The sequence below is a fragment of the Phlebotomus papatasi genome, chromosome 3, assembly GCF_024763615.1.
Source record: "Phlebotomus papatasi isolate M1 chromosome 3, Ppap_2.1, whole genome shotgun sequence".
Classification (NCBI taxonomy): Eukaryota; Metazoa; Arthropoda; class Insecta; order Diptera; family Psychodidae; genus Phlebotomus; species Phlebotomus papatasi.
Genome location: NC_077224.1, coordinates 12,115,435 through 12,135,793, shown reverse-complemented (window position 1 = coordinate 12,135,793; position 20,359 = coordinate 12,115,435). Strand labels below are relative to the sequence as shown.

Sequence of the window (20,359 nt, the reverse complement as noted above, 5' to 3'; positions counted from 1 at the left end):
TAAATTAAAAGAATATCACAATGAATAATTCAAAAAATCCCATCTAGAAATCATTTATACTGAAGTAATATGCATAGGTCAATTTTTTTATTGTAATTATAATAGTTGACTTATGTCAAAATAATAGTACGCAATATTTTAAGTATTGTTTTAGATTTAGCACAAGCATGAGGTTCTATTCCTTACCCTAGCATTGGAATTCATTCGTCCCCGAAAATGTGCTAAATAATTTAAATAAATAAAAATCTTCCAATCTTTATTTGTAAACCCATTTTCTCGAATTTTAGATTTCATTGTTCTAATTAATTTGACAAATTTGTTTAGAAATTTAATGTACTAAATGATGAGCTAAACCTACCAAGATTTTTCGTATGCATTACGTTAAGAAATATTTTACTAATCTTATTTCTCTTGAAAGAACTTGAAAATTTTGTACTAAATCCACTAAATCTTAAGGTAATCAGTAAATTTTTTTTAAAATTTCTTAAAAATAATAGAAAGAATATATCGTCGTTTGCATCTACCTCTGTCGTATCTGTATTTGTTTTGTATCTGCATTTTGTGCAAGCTACAATACTGACGTCCCCTCTTGCGTGAAATGCTGACACAAAAGAAATGCAGATACGACAGAGTAGATGCAACCGACGATATAGTCAAGTACTAAAATTCTTTTATTAAATATTCAGTCAATAATAAAGTAATCTTTAGCCAGAACTACAATATCAAATACACAGCTGCAGTAGACTCTCTCAAATTCGGGCATATGGGACCGAAATGTCAGCCGAATTAGACAGAAATTCGGGCCACAAACTTTTTGAAATGCAACGATTTTTTATTCATGTGCATATAGATATTGAGTTTACACACTGATATATATCGTAAATTGCATGAAAATCCCTCAATAAAGCAAAATCACATCAAAACTAAGACAAACCATGTCAAATTTGAGCATATTTGATTCATTTGATAATCATAATCAAACTTGAAAAATGACAACAAACTTTTTTCAAATGTAACCGCTGCCCGAATTAAAAAGTAGCCCGATTTTAAAAGAGCCGAATTTGTGAAAGTCTACTGTATATTTTCTGAATGACAGCCAAGTTCTAAATTAGTACTCATCTGTCATATTTACCGCCTTTAGTACTAAAATCCTCAAGTTTTAACATTAAAAAGAATTATAAAACTCTCCCATAAACTTCCATATTAGTCAATTAACTAATTTCGGTTCGTATTAAACTTGTACTAAAAACTTAATAAATATACTATACAGTTATTTTTAGAATTTCTAGATTATGTTTGTTTTTGAAAAAAGAATCTCAAATTCTGAATATTAATGAGGACGTTGTCTTTGTTACATCGACTTTTAAATTTCTCTCTTCATTTGCAGAAATTAAAATGCAAGAGATTTAGTACAAAGGTGCAAAGATTATTTTAGATCTTCAAGTTTAAAATGAAGTTTTCTTGCTCTAGTAAATTTTAAGTTTTTGTAAGAATCTACTAATCATGATTCTTTAATTTTTTCAAAAAAAAGTCGTTATTTTTTGAATGATTAAATTAGTACAGTCATCTTGTGAAAATAATAAAATGTTACACACTGCGCAATATAATGTACTTTATTAGGAATGAAGATATTTAAGTATCGTAGCTGCGGGTAACTTTTGGTAACTTTGCTACCCTGCTTTTCGTAAGCTTTCCCTTAATCCTAGCTCTTAAGGGTAGTCTTCATATCGATTGGACGTGGTGGACGTAGTGGGAAAACTATCCTTAACTTCTAGAATTAAGGAAAAGTTTCGAATGGCAGGGTGGCAAAGTCAATCCAGAAGGGCTAAATTACCCGTATCTACGGCGAAATTTTATAAGTTTGCAAAACTATTTAAAAAAATATAATTAAAATTTAGTAAGAGACTTATTTAGCAAATTAAATTTCACTTAAGCCTTAATTTTAATATTATACATTCAATGGTATGGTACGTTCAATGGTATGGTAGGATAGTAGGAAAATTCCTGTAATATTAATTTTAATTTGCATATGCGCCTGAAATCTAGGAAAAAAACATTATACGGTCTTCAGACCTAATGCGCTAGACACACCTACGACTTAAACCGAGAGACAGCTTAGCGTAGTTGCAATCAAAATAATGATTAGACAACATTCCCACCAGTTTCCCACTAAGCCGTCTTTCGGCGTAAGTCGTAAGGTAGTCTAAGGTCCTTGACACACTTAGGACTTAAGCTAAGAGACGGCTTAGTGGAAAATGATAGAAATGTGGTTTAACCATAATTTCGAATATAATTACACTAAACCGTCTCTCGGATAATCCTCAAGTCTGTCAAGGCTCTAAGGCATCTTATACGGGCTTCAGTCCTAGGCTTAAGCCATACGGCTTAAATTGTCTAATTTCTTATCGGTCAAGATTATTTGAAAAATCTTGACTTATGATTGGATTATTAAAGGTAAATTGCCTATTAGATTCTGGAAAATCAATAAAATCGGTTGCTGTTTAAGGTTTTTAGACCGTCGGGAGCTGGGTTCAGGTGTGAAGACGGTCTTAGACATATGCCTCAACATCACTAATTCATTTATCAGGCAAGATTTTTTGGAAAATTTTAACTGAGGATTGGATTATTAAGGACAAATGATCTATTAGATTCTGATAAGTAAAGTCGTTGGTATTTACGTTTTTGAAATCTTCGGCTCTAGTCTAAATACCGCTTTAGACCGATCTTTACTTCTATTGAACCGATCTTATTCTTAGTTTAGAATGGGTTAAAGTTCTTTAAGTTCTAGACATCTAGACCTAGACTATTCTCTAGAACTTGTGAAATTTTTTAAACCACCACCAGAGGCACTGTAGTCTAATAAGTGTCACAGATCATTTAAAAATGAAATGATTTTTTAGAAACTTTGAATTAAGATATATCGAGTAATTTAATTTGTTTAAGTTTTAAAGAAATTCTGTTACTATTTTTCTTGCTTAGGCAACAAAGGTCATTTCCCTACCTTTCAAGAAAAATAGAGAATTTTGAATTAAATGATGATACTCTTATTCAGTAGATGCAACTTTTAATCAAACCCAATCACTATCTTGTACATGTTCTAATTAAATTTTCCAAGATAATTCTTAAAACGTTTAAAACAACGTACATTAGCTGTGGATCCTGCAAATGTACCAAGTAAAATCCGCAGAGTGGTGAGACCGCATAGAAATCTGGTAAAATCTACTTGTAGACATTGTATGTCGTGTAAATAAGGTTTTCCTTATCTCTGTCGCGCAATGTTTTCCACGGCGGAAGGCCAATAATGGCCTTTTGCATGTTTCGCTTCGATAAACTCCCCGTGGTACACACGAGAATCAATTGTGCCATATATTAGGCAAAGTCCGCATGAATGGAAAGTCGTGTCTTCTAATGTGGAACCTCTGTTTGTGGTGTGTGTGACAAATGAGGATTAGTCATTTCTGCAATATGGGGTACTTTACTTTATTTCAGCACCAAGTACACCTTCGTGGACCCTTTCTCATGGGATTCTTAAGATGACAATCTCAGAAGTGGATGGAAATTTACGGTGGAGAGCACGACAAGACAATGAGGGAATTACATTCACAAATTATCGTGTTTGCGTTCAAGTACTGCACGTTGGGCAATAACTTTTCGCTCACACGCGACTGGAAGTTTGAAGAAGACATTTACTTGGGACGAGTTATTACCTCGGTAGTCATTGATAGCCACGACGAGAGTTAGGGTGGAGCCGAGAGGAACGATTCCACTCACGGGAGATGCCCATGGACCCTTTCCCTGCTGAATCTCCATCCAGCAGTCCACGTTGTCCCCACGGAAGTCCAGCTGGATGACATCGAGATCTGCTATGACCATCGGTGGCTTCGAAGCTGTCTTCTCGTAGTCATTGAACCACTCACATCTCAGTCTCTTGGCCTCATCCCACACTTCCAGCAGATCCTTATCGTACTGGACCACGACCTGCAAAAATCCGTTGCATTTAAATATTTGAATTTGCATCATTTTTTTACACAGTAAGAAAAAGTTTGTTGTATCAACTAATGTATTTTTACACTGAAAGAAATCCGTAAAAGTTAAAATAACATTCTAGAAATGTCAATTTTTCCCTGCAGTATTGATCCGAAAACGGTGTAAATATTACCCTTTTAAGGTGAATTATGGGTTAAATTTACGTTTCCTTCATGTTGATTTTACCCTTAAGAGGTGTAAAATTAACATTAAAAAATGTTGATATATTTTTACACCCAAAAAGTGTTAAAGTTATGACGAAAAAAAGTTAATCGTACCCTCTATTTTTCTCAGTGTAGTTTAAAATGCATTTTGTCCTTATCTATCAAAATTTCACGTTAAAGTAAAGAAAAAGCTTTTTTAATTCCCTGACTTCCTGGGGCATTCAAAAGTGTTAAAGTTATGACGAAAAAAAGTTAATCGTAGCTTCTTTTTTTCTCAGTGTACTTTTAACGCAAATTTATCTTTATCTCTTTTTTCTTAAATATTAAAAAGAAAAATTATCATGTCTATAACGTAAATACATTGCAGCTCTAATAAAGTGAATGATTTTACCAATTACTATTTAACTTTTAAAAGTAAGAGTTTTACAATAAGTTACTATTTTGACAATAAAATTGTTATGAACTACAAAGCCACGCTTTATATTAAGTATACATAATGGTATTGTCGACTCTAAGGGACTTTAAAATCACACTATTAATTTAATTAAAAAAATTAACTTAATGACGAAAACCGGCGCAATTTCTTGTCAGAAAATATTTAAGAAACAAATAACTAATTGGATAAATTATTAATAAACAATAAATTATAAGATTAAAATTGGGTTAAAATTAAATTGCCATACAGCTGATTACACGTAGATGAGTTTCTCGATCTTGCGCTCTCTTCTTAATTAACCTAGCCCGAATAAAATGTAAAACATATTGTAAAACCGAAACACAACCAGAGAAAGGACTACCAGCCAATGCTCTCAGCAAAACGATTGTCTTAAGGGTTGCATCCAGATTTCCTGACTGATCTAACAAGTATCATACATCACCTTTCCTTTTGCACCAAAAGTTAGGCACAATCTTATCTCAAAAAATTTTTAATTAATTATTGAAATAGAGTATTTAGTGAAATTATTCAAAATTTCAGACAAAATGGAAAATGCTTTAAAACAAAGTTCCTAAAATTACGATACATTTTTTTTCTTAATTATCCAAGACACACACTTTTCATTTCCAGTTTCCAAAGACAAACTATGAAGATTTCAAATAATTTTTAGACATACGGCATTTTTTTTTTCAATTTATAAAATATTTACAGAATAAAATTCTTAAAAAAAAGTATTTTTCGCATTTGAAGGAAATTAGTAGCAACTTAAAGAACCAAACTTATGATGTTATTTTATAGCTAATATGGTATATGTCCTAGCTTACTAATGGTATATATCTTGACTTCATGTGCTTGCACAGTTTTTTTCGATCGGTATCGTTGTTTTTAGGAAATATTTATATTGATTTAATTCAACTTTTGGACCCTTATTATAAAGTAACTCAAATATTTGTTCGTAAACGTTCGTAAACAGGCAAAAAAGTAAAGTTCGTACAGTTTTGTTAGACGAACAGAAATGTACGAACAAATGTTAGTAACAGAACAAAAAATGCTCGTCGAATGTTCATGTTACGAACTAGGTTTGTGAAAATGTACAAACTTTTACGAACTTTTTAGTGGATTATACGATTTACAAGCATTTCGTAAGTCTCCAGAAGGAATTTACATACATTTACGATCAATTTTACCACATATTTTTTCTGTTTAGCAAGAAGTGGTCAAAGATAAAACATTTTCGTTGTCTGACTCTGGAGGCTGGGCATTAATACTAAGACGGCAGCAGACGCCTGGTATTGAACAGTATTAATGTAGAATTGAATGATTTATCATATTATCATTATCGTTACGTGGTTGCAATGATTCATTCATTTATCTCTTATTTAAAGGGAATAATAAACCGGCCATAGTCTTTTATTGGGGCAATCAATGGGTCAAGTGGTAGAGCACTCGCTCTATGATGCAAGTGTCATGGGTTCGAATTCCTTTAGGTCACCAGGAATTTTACTGGCGTTAAAGGTGTTCGGATTGCATCCAGTGAGCTTCACTGCACTTGATTCCACGGACATGGGACTGACAACCTCATCCCGTACAAGAAAAAATAATAATGCATGTCTGGAAATCCCCAGACTGTAGACACTGTAATACTCAGTATTCATCAACAGTAAAAATCAAAATTTTGAAGAATAGTATCTTGATTAAGATTATTTTGAAAACATGCACAGCTTAAGCATGAAATGGTTAAGGTTGTACTGAAAACATGCACAGCGGTTAGACTTCTTAAAACAGATGGTGCTCGTCGAAACCGGTACAGCAGCGCACAGCTCAAAAATAAAATGGTTAAAATTGAGCATAATCCTGCATAGCTCAAGCAAAATTGAATCTAAATTTTTAGCAGTTTTCTGAATCTTAATCGTTTTATGTTTAACAGCTGTGCGCGTTTTTAGCACAATATAAACCGTTTTATGCTTGAGTTATGCAGATTTGATGCACAATATTTGAAAATTACCAGTTTTATACACAATCTAAACCATCCATACATGAGCTGTGCGTATTTTAAGCACAATTTTAATTTAATATTTTGAAGTATGTTTTTATTTCAACTCGAAATTTTGAAGGAATTTAAGGACAAAATGCATTTTAAGAGCCAAGAAGAGCGCCAAGAAAGCACTGCAAGAAATTAGGCGCCCCCAAGAAGCACCTGAAGGAATTTAAAGTGTCGTTTTTAATTTTATCGTGAGATCTTTCAAAAGTATAAGGGCAAAATGCTTTTTGTGAGCGTTATGGGCACACTGAGAAAAAAAAGAGGCTACGATTAACTTTTTTTCGTCATAACTTTAACACTTTTCGGGTGTAAAAATATATCAACATTTTTTAATGTTAATTTTACACCTTTTGAGGGTAAAATCAACATGAAAAAAGGGTAACTTTAACCCATAATACATCTAGAAATGGTAATATTTACACCGATTTCGCATCAATACTGCAGGGTAAAATTCACATTTCCGGAATATTATTTTAACTTTTTCGGATTTCTCTCAAGTGCACCAAGAAAGCCTTTAGAACAAATGAATGCCCCAGGAAGTCAGGGAATTAAAAAAGCTTTTTCTTTACTTTAACGCAAAATTTTGATAGGTAAAGAGAAAATGTATTTTAAATTAGGACCACAAAACTAGAGGAGCTCCCTAGAAAGTCTCGTGAAGAAATTGAAAGTTTTTTTTATTTATTTCAACGCCAAATTTTGCATAATTGCAAGGACAAAAGGCATTGTATAAGAACTAGAGGGGCACTCCAGAAAGACTCGGAGTCTATTTTATTAAAATCTTTTTCTTTTTTACTTCAACACGGAAAGAATAAAGCTTCAGGGTTTAGTTGTCTAAAAAAAAGGAACATCGGCGCCCCTGGAGGCTCGCGCCCTGGGCGGATCGCTCCTCACGCACCCCTTTTGGTACGCTACTGGTAGGAACTTAAGATTAATTAAGCATCCAAATCAAATACAAAAAATCATTCAAGCGAATGATTTATAAACGGTAAGTTAATTTGTCGCACTTTAGCAAAATTCTCAAAGGTTTAATTATAAATCTGTTAATCCTGTTAATTAATTAAATAAATAATTTAAACTCTTTGCAGTATCAGGTCAATAACTTACCGTGTTCTCGTAGAACTGCCCATTGAGATCAGGCTTTGTGCCACACCGGGCGTAAGCTATCCGGAAGGAGAAGAAGGTCTTTCCTGTGGATGGAGGAACGTAGACACATCGTGGATCACTGTGTTGACCCTTTGAGCTCACAATGCCCTCGAAGGGCTGCGAAAAAGACAGGTGAACATCCATGTGATCCTTTCCACACATCACCTCCAGCGACACAATGTTGGGCATCCCATCTGGTCGCTCCAGGGGCCATATTTCATTTCCGGCTAACACTAGTCTTATCTGATGGTCATCGATGAGCAACAAGAGATGTGGAAGCACGAGAATGGAAAAAGGGAAGACCAAGTGGTTAATTAATTAAGCAACTTATGTAATATTCTTGTGGATTCTTCGTGAGAAAATAATTTGTGATAACGAAGAGTCTCTGTCTCATGTTCATGATACCCATCTCTGAAACTTGAGAGTCCTCTCTCCATGGTGATTTGGTGTCGAGAGGTGAGTCACTGATGTTAAATTACTCAATTTCTTAGCACGTTAAACTTTTTATGCGGAAATTTTATTATTACCCTTTCTCTGTGTGTTGCATTTTTTTGGACCTGAAGTGGTAGGCCTCTTAAATGAATATTTTTAAAAATGTTTATGAATAAAAACAATACATATAACTATTTTTACTTCATTCCCTCTTATGTTCTACCTAGTACTAAAATACATGGCTGAACGGTATATGATTTTAGGTTTAGTACATACAAGAAATCCCTTTCGATTTCTCAGCTACACTTTTCTCATTTATGCTTCAGTTTATCATTTCTCTATTTAATAAATTTTGTACTAATTTTATTAGTACATGCATGTACTAAACCGTTTTATTTTTAAATTTGTAACATTCCGTTTATACTATGTAACTTTATTTAAGAGTCTGCTAGAGGTATTTAGCAATCCAGAAAGCTCGTTTTGTACTAATTCTATTAGTACATGCATGTACTAAACCGTTTTTTCAAATTTGTAACATCTCGTTTATACTATGTAACTTTATTTAAGAGTCTGCTTGAGGCATTTAGCAATCCAGAAAGCTCGTTATCTCATTTAAAAGTAAAAATAATCTCACCGAGTATGTAGGATAACATTAAGTAGAAAGTAATCCTCACTAAATAAACATCTTTTAATGAATGAAATGGTGCTAATGAAGTGGTGTAATTTATCAATATTCCTGAATTACAATATAATCAAGCACTTGCACCTGCTTAGGGGCTCACCTTAGCTCTCAATTCAAATGAACAAATTACTCATCGACACATTTCTTTTTTTTTCAGCCAAAGCAATTGGAACCGTTTGCAATTACAATTTGCAGAAAATTCTTTTATTAGTCACTCCATGTCCAAGATGGTCTCATCATTTTCCCAGAAAGAAATTGAGATTGTGAAGGAGCATACTTGCCACGCGATAGCCTAATCATCGCACCGGTAACGGATTCAATTCACTTTGGAATCCCAACACGGTCTAACAGTCAATCCAAGAGGAGTATCACAGAGATTGTGATCTCTTTCGTCATCATCTTGGGGGCATCTCCATGTGAAATTTTCGCAAATGGACTCCGGCGAAGACGCAGCCCGAGATATGGAGGGAAAATGATGAGAAGTTGAAAGAACAAGACATGATGATGCCAAATTTCTCATATCTTGCTTGATGGGGGCACACAATAAACGAGAGTCAAGAACACAACAACAAAAAAAATAGAATGAAAAAAGAGCTCCATCACCCATGAAGAAGAGGTATTAAAGATTAATAAAATAACACACTAGCAGTTTTTTTTTTGGGCAAAAGCCGGTGCGTTGAGCAATAAACATGAAATTTATTGCATCCAAAGCACCAATAATTCTTATAAGAGGTGAAAATTTGTGGCCGTGATTTTGCATGTCTCTCCCATCTTTTGGCCTTCTTTGGGATTGTCCATCGATAAGAACCATCGTCGGCAAAAGTCATTCCCATCCTCCTGGCCAGGATGATTTTGGCGGAAACTGACCCGCAAAAGTCAACCGCAAAGTGCAATAAAGAGAATTGAGATTAATCTCAACCGTAATTTAATTAAATTTAATTATGGTTCTTTAATTTTTCTCAATTTAAAACTTTGTATAATTGAAAACGTGATAAATATTCATCTTCGTCTTTCAGTGATGTTTTAATACATTACTTTTGCATAAAAAATGCTTTTAATTAATTGCTATTTATGTTCGATTGGTTACTGACCAAAAGCGATCGTATTCTAGCAAATAAGATCAATACCATAACAGGTATTAGTCAATGAAATTGTGGTACACGGTGATACACGGAGACCTAGCCCAATTTATGAATATCTCCAATATCTAGGGTTTATTCAAAATATGAAGGATCATTTACCCATGTCTTAAGCCTAAAACTGAAGACAGTTTACATTCATAGCGATACTTTGAACAAATTCAAGTGATCTTGATAGAATTAGAAATATAAAAAGTTTTTAACCGTTCTCTGTAAGGGCCTTGACAGACCTGAGGATTAGCCGAGAGACGACTTAGCGTAATTATATTAGAAATAATGGTTAAACTACATTTCCATCATTTTCCGCTAAGTCGTCTCTCGGCTTAAGTCGTAAGTGTGCCTAGGGCATAACAGTATGACAAAGTCGTATTGTAGCCCAAATGCTACAGGTCTTACACCAGAGCATTCTGGAGCATCCTTCATCGCTAGCCTCCCGGAGATTCAGCACTATTGCGACTATTGCCCATTCCAAAAAGACCACGAATCCAGCGTCGTCCACGCTTCACGAGTGAAGACCGGCTGAGAAGCCGATTCGATTGTAACTTCGGAATAACTCATCGAACACTCACCCCATCTAGCGGAACTATAGTGATATCGTAACTTAAAGTTAGCCGCTGTTATAGCACCCCTCAAAGTTACCACCCCAGCTGAACTGTGATTGTTACCGTTGGTTTAGAAGAGTCTTCGTCAGGACAAGCTTTCTCCCTCCAACTCCTAATATTAGTTACTAAGAGCTTCATAGAGCCCTTTCCAATGGTCATTCGATGCTCACTGAGCTTTAACCCTTTAAAGACGATTGGAACACCGGTGTCCCATAAAGAAAATAATTTTTCCTGACTACCTAAAGTTATTTTCTCCTTATGTTTGTACGTAATTGCAAAGCAGAAGGATGAACGAATCTAGGATATTTTTGCCAGTCTCCAGCTATTTGTTATATAGTAAATATTTAAGCTTAAAAATGGCGAATTTTTAAATTCTCATATTGAAAAATTATTTTACTTATTTTTTATACTTTTAATATTTTTTTAAGCAAAATCCCGTTGGGAATAAAAACTACATTACTCAAACGTAATATTTTTCATCAGACTGAAAATTATTATTCATTGTTATTGTCAGAAAAATTACTTAAAGTTTCGGGCTATTTTTTTCCCTATCACACAAGCGCCTGGCAAGTTGGCCTTTTTATATGGAGCTATTTGAAGCCAATTCCTAAATTGATCTCGGACTCAGCTCACAGTGCTCCGAGGAAAAAATTTATTTAAACAAAAATTTAGTATATTTATCCCTCCATACGGAAAGGTATCTTATAATACGGAAAACTTCTCACTTTTTTAAATATTTAGCATAACGATCACGAGTGCAGAAAAATTCCCATACGCATTTGTATGTGAAAGTAAGAAATTGGCTTCAACTTTGAAGGCCACTCGCTGGGGACTAGAGTACCATAAATTTCAGGGGCCTCTCGACATTTCATTTTTCCATATACGTATTTGCATAGAGGCACTAAAAACTATTGGCAAGTTTTTTCCTAAAGAGAATTGACTTATCAGTCTAATATATTTCGAAATCGTGTATTAAAAGCTATCTAAAAATACATATTTCATAATGTTCGCCAAAATTATACAAGAACTACGAGGAAATTTGTTTAAGTCGCGGTGAAATAGATGCAAAATTTATACAAGGAAAAGTGAAAAATAGCTTCACTTTTTATTATGCTTGATAGGCCCCTGACAAATTTGTTATATTTTGGTCACGTTTTTGGTATTGGTATTGATATCTTATGGAATTGGCTATTAGAAATTCTGGAATTAATTGAATACCAAGAGAAATTTCAGTATTGAATACCAAGATGTCTTGGGATTCAATTATTCAATTTTAGCTTAACGTGCGATAGATTTTTAATACATCGTGGGATTGACTTCAGTATACCTCTGAATTAATTAGGACTTTGTGTGATTCATGTATAAAAAATATGTCAAATTGGTCTTACATAGGTATATTTTGTAAAAAAAATCTAGGTTGATCGGACTTACACACTACCCATTTCATGCTATCATCTTAATTGAACTTCGTTGGCTGTATTGGACTAGTCTTTTGCGCATGGTAAAATTGGTTTTGATACATAATGATTAAATAAGATATTAATTATTATTAAAACATAACGCACTAACGCTTTATCACATTATGATTAAAAAAAATACTGGAATTGAAGTCAGGAAAATAATTCATTTCAACAAAAAGGATATTTTAAAGTCAATACCACAATCACATAATCTCTAGTTAGTTAAAAATATTCTTGGAGGATCAATATCAATACCATTCTTTGCTAAAAAAATAATTTTTGGGATTCAATCCCACAATGCCAATAAATGACCATAAAATCTGAAAGTAAATTGAAAAGCAGAATCAGTTCCAGAGCTTCTATATCTCAGTCACAAATTATGAAATCAATTAAAAATCAATTTTATTCAAGACCATTTTGGGATAGGGGAGAGTACTCTCTTTTCGTATGTTCTTGCTTTCGAATAATGTGAATTTTGTTTTTATTTTTTCGAAAAGATACTTACACATTTCTATTAAATATTAGTTAGTTTTATTGATAATTATGTGTCTCTTAGGAAAAATAAAAGACATTTACTTCGAAGGCATCAACGTTCGAAGAGGAAGTACTTTCCCCTATTTGTGGGATTGAACTCATGGGATTGATTTCAATACTATTGGTATTGAATTTCAGTGACTCATTTTTTTCTTTTTGTATAAATACTTTTAAAATTGAGATGTTAAACTTACTATACTATTCATTAACAATAACAATATAATTATATATATAGGGAAGTGTCGGGTAGATTCGTACTATTCAACTCTATTTTTTTGTCAATAAATTACATTTTTTTCTTCAATACGAAACTTGCTTTAAGAAGAAATGTATAGTAATTTCTTGATATTTCTGGCTTTTCCTTAAGTTTTGTATATAGCACCCATACGATAATGCCTCGCCCTTCTCTAATGATGTAAGTATGCAAATCCCAAGATTTTTTATTCTTCTATGGAATACCAAAGCGTTGAAACATTCCATTTCATATTATTTCTTTTTATGGTAAATTTCACAAAATGCAAAGAATGCAATTTCCCAGCTTAGTTTTCCAACAGTATCTCTAGAGAATTTTCCAAACACGTTGATTATTCCGTCCACAACTCTTGATGCATATTGAAGTGTTGATGAGGATTTCACCACAAAGAATCCGCACGTGGAAATTCCTGAGAGATGAATCAACGGAGCGCAATTCGCGTTCCATCAACTTCTTTCTTTCAAGACCACAACACTCTCCTAAGAAGGTTAATTGCATGTGAGGCACAATCGCGATCGCGGGTGTAAGTCGTGGTCAAAATCGCACAATAGATCAACAGGTGAAACTCAATTACCAATTGCGCATCCAATTAGACAACAAAAAAAAAGATGAAAAATCTCTTGCCCATATTGCTCTTGAGGAATTTTGGGTCAATTCAGCGCATCAGATTTTTCAATCAAAACACTTTCATAACTCGCCAGAGTCACTGTTATTATAAAATTAACGGAATTTGGCTCCACTTAATTCAGAGATATGAAAAAAAGAACCACCGACTATTTCGCGCGCGAAAAAATCCATCCGGGAAGTGAAATTTCACCTGCAGAGCCCCTCCAAAGTAAATTCAATGCACTTGGGCCAAAATTGTCGGTGATTTTGCGCGGAAAAAGGTACATTTGCCCGGATCAATTTCCTCTTGCCATTGAATTTGTTGGCAGTGGTAAATTCCCTTGTGCTTCCCTGGGGGTTAATCGTGTTATTTGGGGCTCCAAGAAGAGAAGGTACCATCCTCCAGAGCAATTTTTTCTTCGCCTCTTTCAGCAAATTACCGTGAAGGAGAGAAAAGAAGTGAAAGAGATTCATTTAAGACATTTCGTGATATTTGTCTTTCGGCTGCATCAGCGGGAAGTGCATTTATTGAAACAACCAATAATTGCGCCTCAAGTTATCACAAATTTGCACTATGAGCCGGAAAATTTTTGCAGGCTCAAGGCGGCATGATGCTTCAGTGAAAGTCATTAAGTGAAGGGATTTGAACTAGTTCAAAAGGACAAAGTACAAATATACTGGCACCAAATAATTCGGCAAACTCGCCTGAAATTATTTATTTATTGATAAGGGAAGAGTACCCCGGATCGGAATGTTAAGAGACATGCTCCATATTTAGTTGAAAATATAATCCTCAAAACTTTATTTGGTATTTTTATGTATGCTAATTGATACAGTGATTCCTTTAACTATATCTGTACTTTTGATTTTTTTTTAATTTTTACAATAAATTAATAAAAAAAATATGTGTAAATGCAAACTTGCACTCTGTACCTCGGATCGTCAGGAATTTAATCAGGTGCCTCAGGAAAAATTGGTTTTATAAATTAAATCTGAGTTAATGCGCTGTATTCCTGTGAGATTTAAATGGTAAAGACTAGCTAATAATTTTAAAAAAATCATTTAATTTGGAGCAACAATGTGGTATTAACCTGACGATCCGAGGAACACTGCCGATCGCTGGCGCTCTTCCCTTATCTAGGTAAAAAGAAAACCGCGAAGAAGCACAAGATTTTTCATTCGAAAGTAGGGGAAAGGCTCATAATTTTGTCCAGTTTCTTATTTTGGACACTTTGAGGATAACATTGGACACTAAAAGTAAATTGATTAAAATGATGGATTTTTATTCCAATATTTGATGAATAATGAATTCTATCTAAATATTTGTTCTTTTTGGAAGATTTTAACACTAAATACGTTAAATTTTGAATATGATTTGAGTTAAAATTCCTTTGTTGAAAATGCAGTGTGAGCAATACGAGAAATATGACAGAACTTTGTATTTACTTCAGTCTTATTTAGCTGTGGTGAACTACTAACAATGATTCTTCGCTTTTTTTGAGTGATATTATTGAATATTCATTGAATATTGTGTTAATTCACGTTAATGGTGATTTGTACATTTGACCTGAAGTGAGATTTGCCTTGTGAATTAGATTTTTCGTGTGAAATATGGGAAATTTTTTAAGACATTTACCAGTGATGTGATACTCCTTATTTTGGACAGGTGTTTTTCTCACGAAATTTCGTGAAGTTTTAGCTTTTGGGATGACTAGGTTGGACAAATGCCTGGAGAAACAAAGGAGCATCATCTCTACGAAAGAAGTTCAGCGAGAAAAGCCTTGAAAGGCTCCTGGAAAGGCCAGGGAATGAGCGAATCCGTACGTACTTGGAGTACCGAAGTCAACTCACTTTAATGAATGATATGGAAAGGTTCCGGACTTCTTGTGACATTCTACGGTTCCCTAACATGAACAGGAAGAGGACTTGGTAAGATTGGTTCATAAAATGAAGAACAATGGGCATCCTGTTGAGGCGGATTAGCTGTCCAAATTTACAACCAAGTTGTCCAAATTAATAACCAAGTTGTCCAAAATTCGTGTCAAATTCACCTCTACATATCTATTCATTTTTAAACGTATTAAGACTAATTTTAGTAAAAACAAAGACAATAAACCCTTTCCAAGTTTCTAAACAACCCTTCTGAAAAGAGAGTAACAAAAACAGTCAATTAGTATTGAAAATATCGCACTTCAAACTTGGAACATCGATGCTTATAAGCAGACTGTCCAAAATTATGAGCCTTTACCCTACTTCTTCTTTGTTTTTTTTTCCTTTTGCCATCTAAAACCATTAGGAAATATCACAGTTCCAAATTGGATAAGTAAATGTGAGAGAGTAAACGTGAGGGACAGATCGGTTGATCAGCGCCGATCAATCTCTATGATCGGCTGATCGGCAGACTTAGCGAACCGTTAGTGGCAGACCGGTTTACCCCCTATTAAAAAGCTCAAAAATTGAAATTATATTAGGTGAAGTAAAAAGTTCTGACTTGTTTGAAGACGAAATTAACATAGTTAGGATTGTCTGTAGGGTAAGTGTACCAAATTTCGGCCAGCTTGCAATTCCGGCCACATTGGTTGTTCCTCAAATTTACATAATTTTTTAGTTTTTGCCTAGAAATTATACAATGCAAAAAATAACAAAATCTATCACTTTGCCGAACGAGAAACTTTAAAAAAAAGGCTTTGAAGGAATACCGAAAGGGCAAGGAACTATGAGAATGAAGGTGGCCTAAATATTACCCAATGCTTTGCCTGCATTTTTATTCATTTTAAAATGTATTAAGAATGACAGAGAAAATAAAGACAATTAACTGTCTATAAGATTTCAAGCAACACTCATAGAAAAGTAACAAAAAATTCAATTTACATTAAAAACATTACATTTCAAACTTGAGACTTTGGCACTTGCATGCAACTATGCCAAAATTTCGCATACAGAATGCCTGGTAGGCCTCGGTATACTCAGATGAGTGATGGGAGATTGGGTAAGCAACCCCAATGGTAAGTCACGAACCTGAGGCTAATACGGGTTTCAGACATAAGGCTTAGCCAAATGGCATAACTGCTCTAATTTCTTATAAATTACGATTTTTTGGAAATATTTAACTTGGGATTGGATTAAAGATAAATGACCTAGTACTAGGCTCTCAAAAAGCAATGAAATTGGTCACTATTTAGGATTTGAGATCTTCGGGAACTGTAGCTCCGCAAGAAGCCTCCGATAGGACGGAGTTTTCGTCAGCGAACTATGCTACGTTTAGTGGGATAGGCCTAGTCCTTTAAAGGGACGTTACAGCTACCTAATTAAGTAAGTAAGCGGAGAAGGTGATGATCTCTTAGTTCCAGGTCTGGACTCTGGTCTCTTTTGACCAATTCTGGATGCTTCTAGTCGATCATTCGCTTGAATCAGATCATTAATTGACAATAGGGGTCTGAATTGAGCATTTGGCCATTGGGAATCAATTCAAAATGATTCTCTTTCATTGGGATTATTCCATTTCAATCCCACCAAAGACACATCAAAATCTTTTAGGCTATTAATCCGGACTTGGTGACCTTTTGAATCGCAAGGGGAAAGTGTTCAGTACTTTTTACTTCACCTATTATACTTAATAGATTTCCAATTCTGAGTCACAAGTTAATAGGAACTATCTTTCTAAGATTTCTTTGTGTAGTCTCACAAAGAAATCTCAAGAAAGACACACAAAGAAAGAAAAATTGCTAAAAATTCTAAAAATAAGTAGAAAATTAAGTGTAGTGCCCCAAATCCCATGCCCTGTGAACAAAAAAAAACCCTTTGACAAAGCAAGAAATGACTAAAAATTTGACCACTGAGGAAGGCTTGGAGTCCGAGCCGAAAGCTTTGGGAAGAATTTGAAAATTTTCTTTGCTTCTTCTTACCCGACGCTCACCGATTTTCGGATGTGTTTTAGAGGTATTCCAGGCGAAAATTTCGCCCTAACATACTTATGACCGGAAAATTCGACATTTTAAATTATTGAAGGTCAAAGATCCATCACTTTGGAGGGCTGATTTTTCAACCGATTTGGTTAAATTTGGATTTTTTGGAAAGGTATTGAAATTCTGAACCCGACTGCATCGGTCTTCATCGGTAATGAATCGGTTAAGTACCGATTTTGAATAATTTTTTCGGATTTTTTTTTACTTGACCTTAAATTTATTCTCGAGCTAGAGGTCAAACGGTAAGAGATATCGACTTCCAGTCTTCGATGACCCCAATTAAAAACAATATCTCTAGACATTTTTCCCCTTTTTTACTAAGGTGTGAACATTTTCAAACAGGAAGCAAGAATAGAGCGCTACCTTCGAATGACTGAAGCTTCGAACAACTTATTTTTTCATTTTTTTTTAAAATGAAATTGGGCCATTATAAAATTATATTTTAATAGCTAGTCCAATGCTTCAAATTTCCTGAAAAGGGCAATGCATTAAATTCATTAAGAATAGAAAAAAAGATTGAGTTGTCCGAAGCTTCAGTCGTCCGAAGGTAGCGCGCTTTCCCCTATTTAATAATAATAATATGCTGGCACAACATTCCATGAAGGAACTAGGCCTTTCCGTAAGGGGATTTTTAGACATTCATTATTATTTTTTCTCATACGGGATGAGGTTGTCAGTCCCATATGCCCGTGGAATCAAGTGCAGTGAAGCTCACTGGATGCAATCCGAACACCTTTAACGCCAGAAAAATTCCTGGTGACCTAAAGGGTATTCGAACCCGGGACACTTGCATCATAGAGCGAGTGCTCTATCACTTGACCCATTGAGTACCCGCTTTCTCCTATTTGGATTTCGTATATCATTTAATCCCCCCGGCCGGTACAATTTAACCGGCGCACACGCCCTCAAATTTATTCATTTTTTGTGCCTGCCCTGGATTATTGGACTTGATTTTTTCCTCATGGTGCCGCGGATTAAAGCTCGTGAAGTGAATAAAAATCCCCAGAAAATCCCATGAGGGATTTCATTTATTGACTGAGACAATAAATCAATTGGCAGTGTGATTATGAAAAATGCACTTTGTGATTTTCAGGTTGGTAAATTGGTGGTTCAGAAGTGGAAAATCGATTTTTAATGATGGCCTCTGTTGAGTGCATTTTCTCCATCTCCTTCGGCTCAATCACTCCAATTACCCCCAAGATACAAATCATGCCAAATGTATGTCTCTTTTGCCAGGGCAAAACTTTGTAATTTGTGGCTCATTTCCGAATTGCTGAATGCTCATTTCCCGGCATCCCAGATCAGCAAAGAAGAATTGTGTTTGTCTGTGGTGCACCTGACTGAAGATGGTGCTTTCTTGGGTGGAAATTTGTGTGTTAATTGAATTCTAGGTTACCGCTTTTTGTTCCACTAAAATAGCACCCAGAATCGTCTGTGAGTGAGGCAGCATTTTATTTCAACTAATCAATTCAATGGGAGTAACTGCACCAATTGTTCTTGTATGTTTAACACGGAGATTTCGTGCAGAGTTTATGAGTTGAAATGCGCCTTCGTTATACACTCACGTCTTATGCTGTCTTGCAACATCTTTTTTGGCGGGAAATGTCTCGGAGTGAGACACGTGTCTTTGGAGAAGCTGAGGAGCTTCTTTTCTCAGACCTTCACCGAAGTCCATCATCATTCAATTGGCATTTATTGAGAATTTTGCATATGGCAATTGAAACCACGAATCAGTGATTGCAACAAAGTTGGTACATTAGAAGATTACTGAACATGAAGAAGTAACTTCCGAGTTATTTGCGCTCTGGAAACCTGAATGCCCTCTTGACTGCACTCGTGGATCATGCAACAAACTAATTATCTTACTTCTTATTATAGCTATTAATCACCACATTGATTGCACTTATGGCATCACACACATACCATTTAATGGTCTCATCAAATCAGTGAAATGTGATCTCAATGCATATAAGGGGCTCAAATGCATAAATCAATGTCGCGGAAATTGAGATGGAAGCATGAAGAAAAATTGAAGGTAACTCTCCATATACAACAAAATAAAAATAATAAAATAAAAAATAAGAGCGTGCATCCAACATCAAAAGATGAAGATGAATTTCCGACTTTTAACATCTCAAAACATTTTTCTCTGTCTCCCACATGTTAATGTGTAATACCTCCCCCAATGATGGATCACTCAGAGAAAATGAAATGCTTGAAAACGAGACTTTTAGCTCACATTTTGCACTCAGACGAAAATAAATGGTGTGAAAAATTCGCAACAAGAAGCACAAGAAGGTATAAATAAATCATTTTGCCAAAATATGCATAGTTTATAAATTTGGGTTTTTTCTGTTCATATAATGACTAGAATATAACTACAATATAACTACATATTTACTAATTTATAACAAGTATAACATTGTATACGGTTCTGTGAAATTTTAGATATCATTGTATAACAGAATGTTTTCACATTATTAAATAAATCGGTAATGATATGAAAATGAAAAAGAAATACCCGGAATATGACCTTAATATTACTATAGCCCTATTGCAAATTTGACGCGATTTTCCAAGGATACATTGAATTTTAATAAAATATTATACAGTTCGTGCCTTACCCTTGGGTATGGGCTATACATCGAGGTTAATCAGGATGCTGGAAAATAAATCAGATTCCCAAGAAAACAAAATTACCTTCTAATTTTCACAAAATATCTCAGGAAGATATCAACATAGCCTACAAAAACCATGTAAATCTCAATTTGTATAGTAAATAAATTAATGGGACATGAATCACTATATGAATAAAAAATTCATAATTCTTTGAAATCTTATAACACTTATAATTAATTTAAAAAAACTGCAGTGTT

The 20,359-nt window shown here is 34.4% G+C and overlaps 1 protein-coding gene across 1 annotated transcript in view; it reads right to left on the bottom strand.

Moving 5' to 3' along the window:
* Window positions 1–20,359, bottom strand: part of LOC129807755 (uncharacterized) — a 75,066-nt gene that overhangs the window by 6,639 nt on the left and 48,068 nt on the right. Inside the window, exons 3-4 of the mRNA XM_055857221.1 lie at window positions 7,772–8,053; window positions 3,708–3,978 (exon numbers count right to left, since the gene is read on the bottom strand). Of these exons, the coding sequence (XP_055713196.1) occupies window positions 3,708–3,978; window positions 7,772–8,053 (553 nt within the window). The remainder of the gene's footprint in view (window positions 1–3,707; window positions 3,979–7,771; window positions 8,054–20,359) is intronic.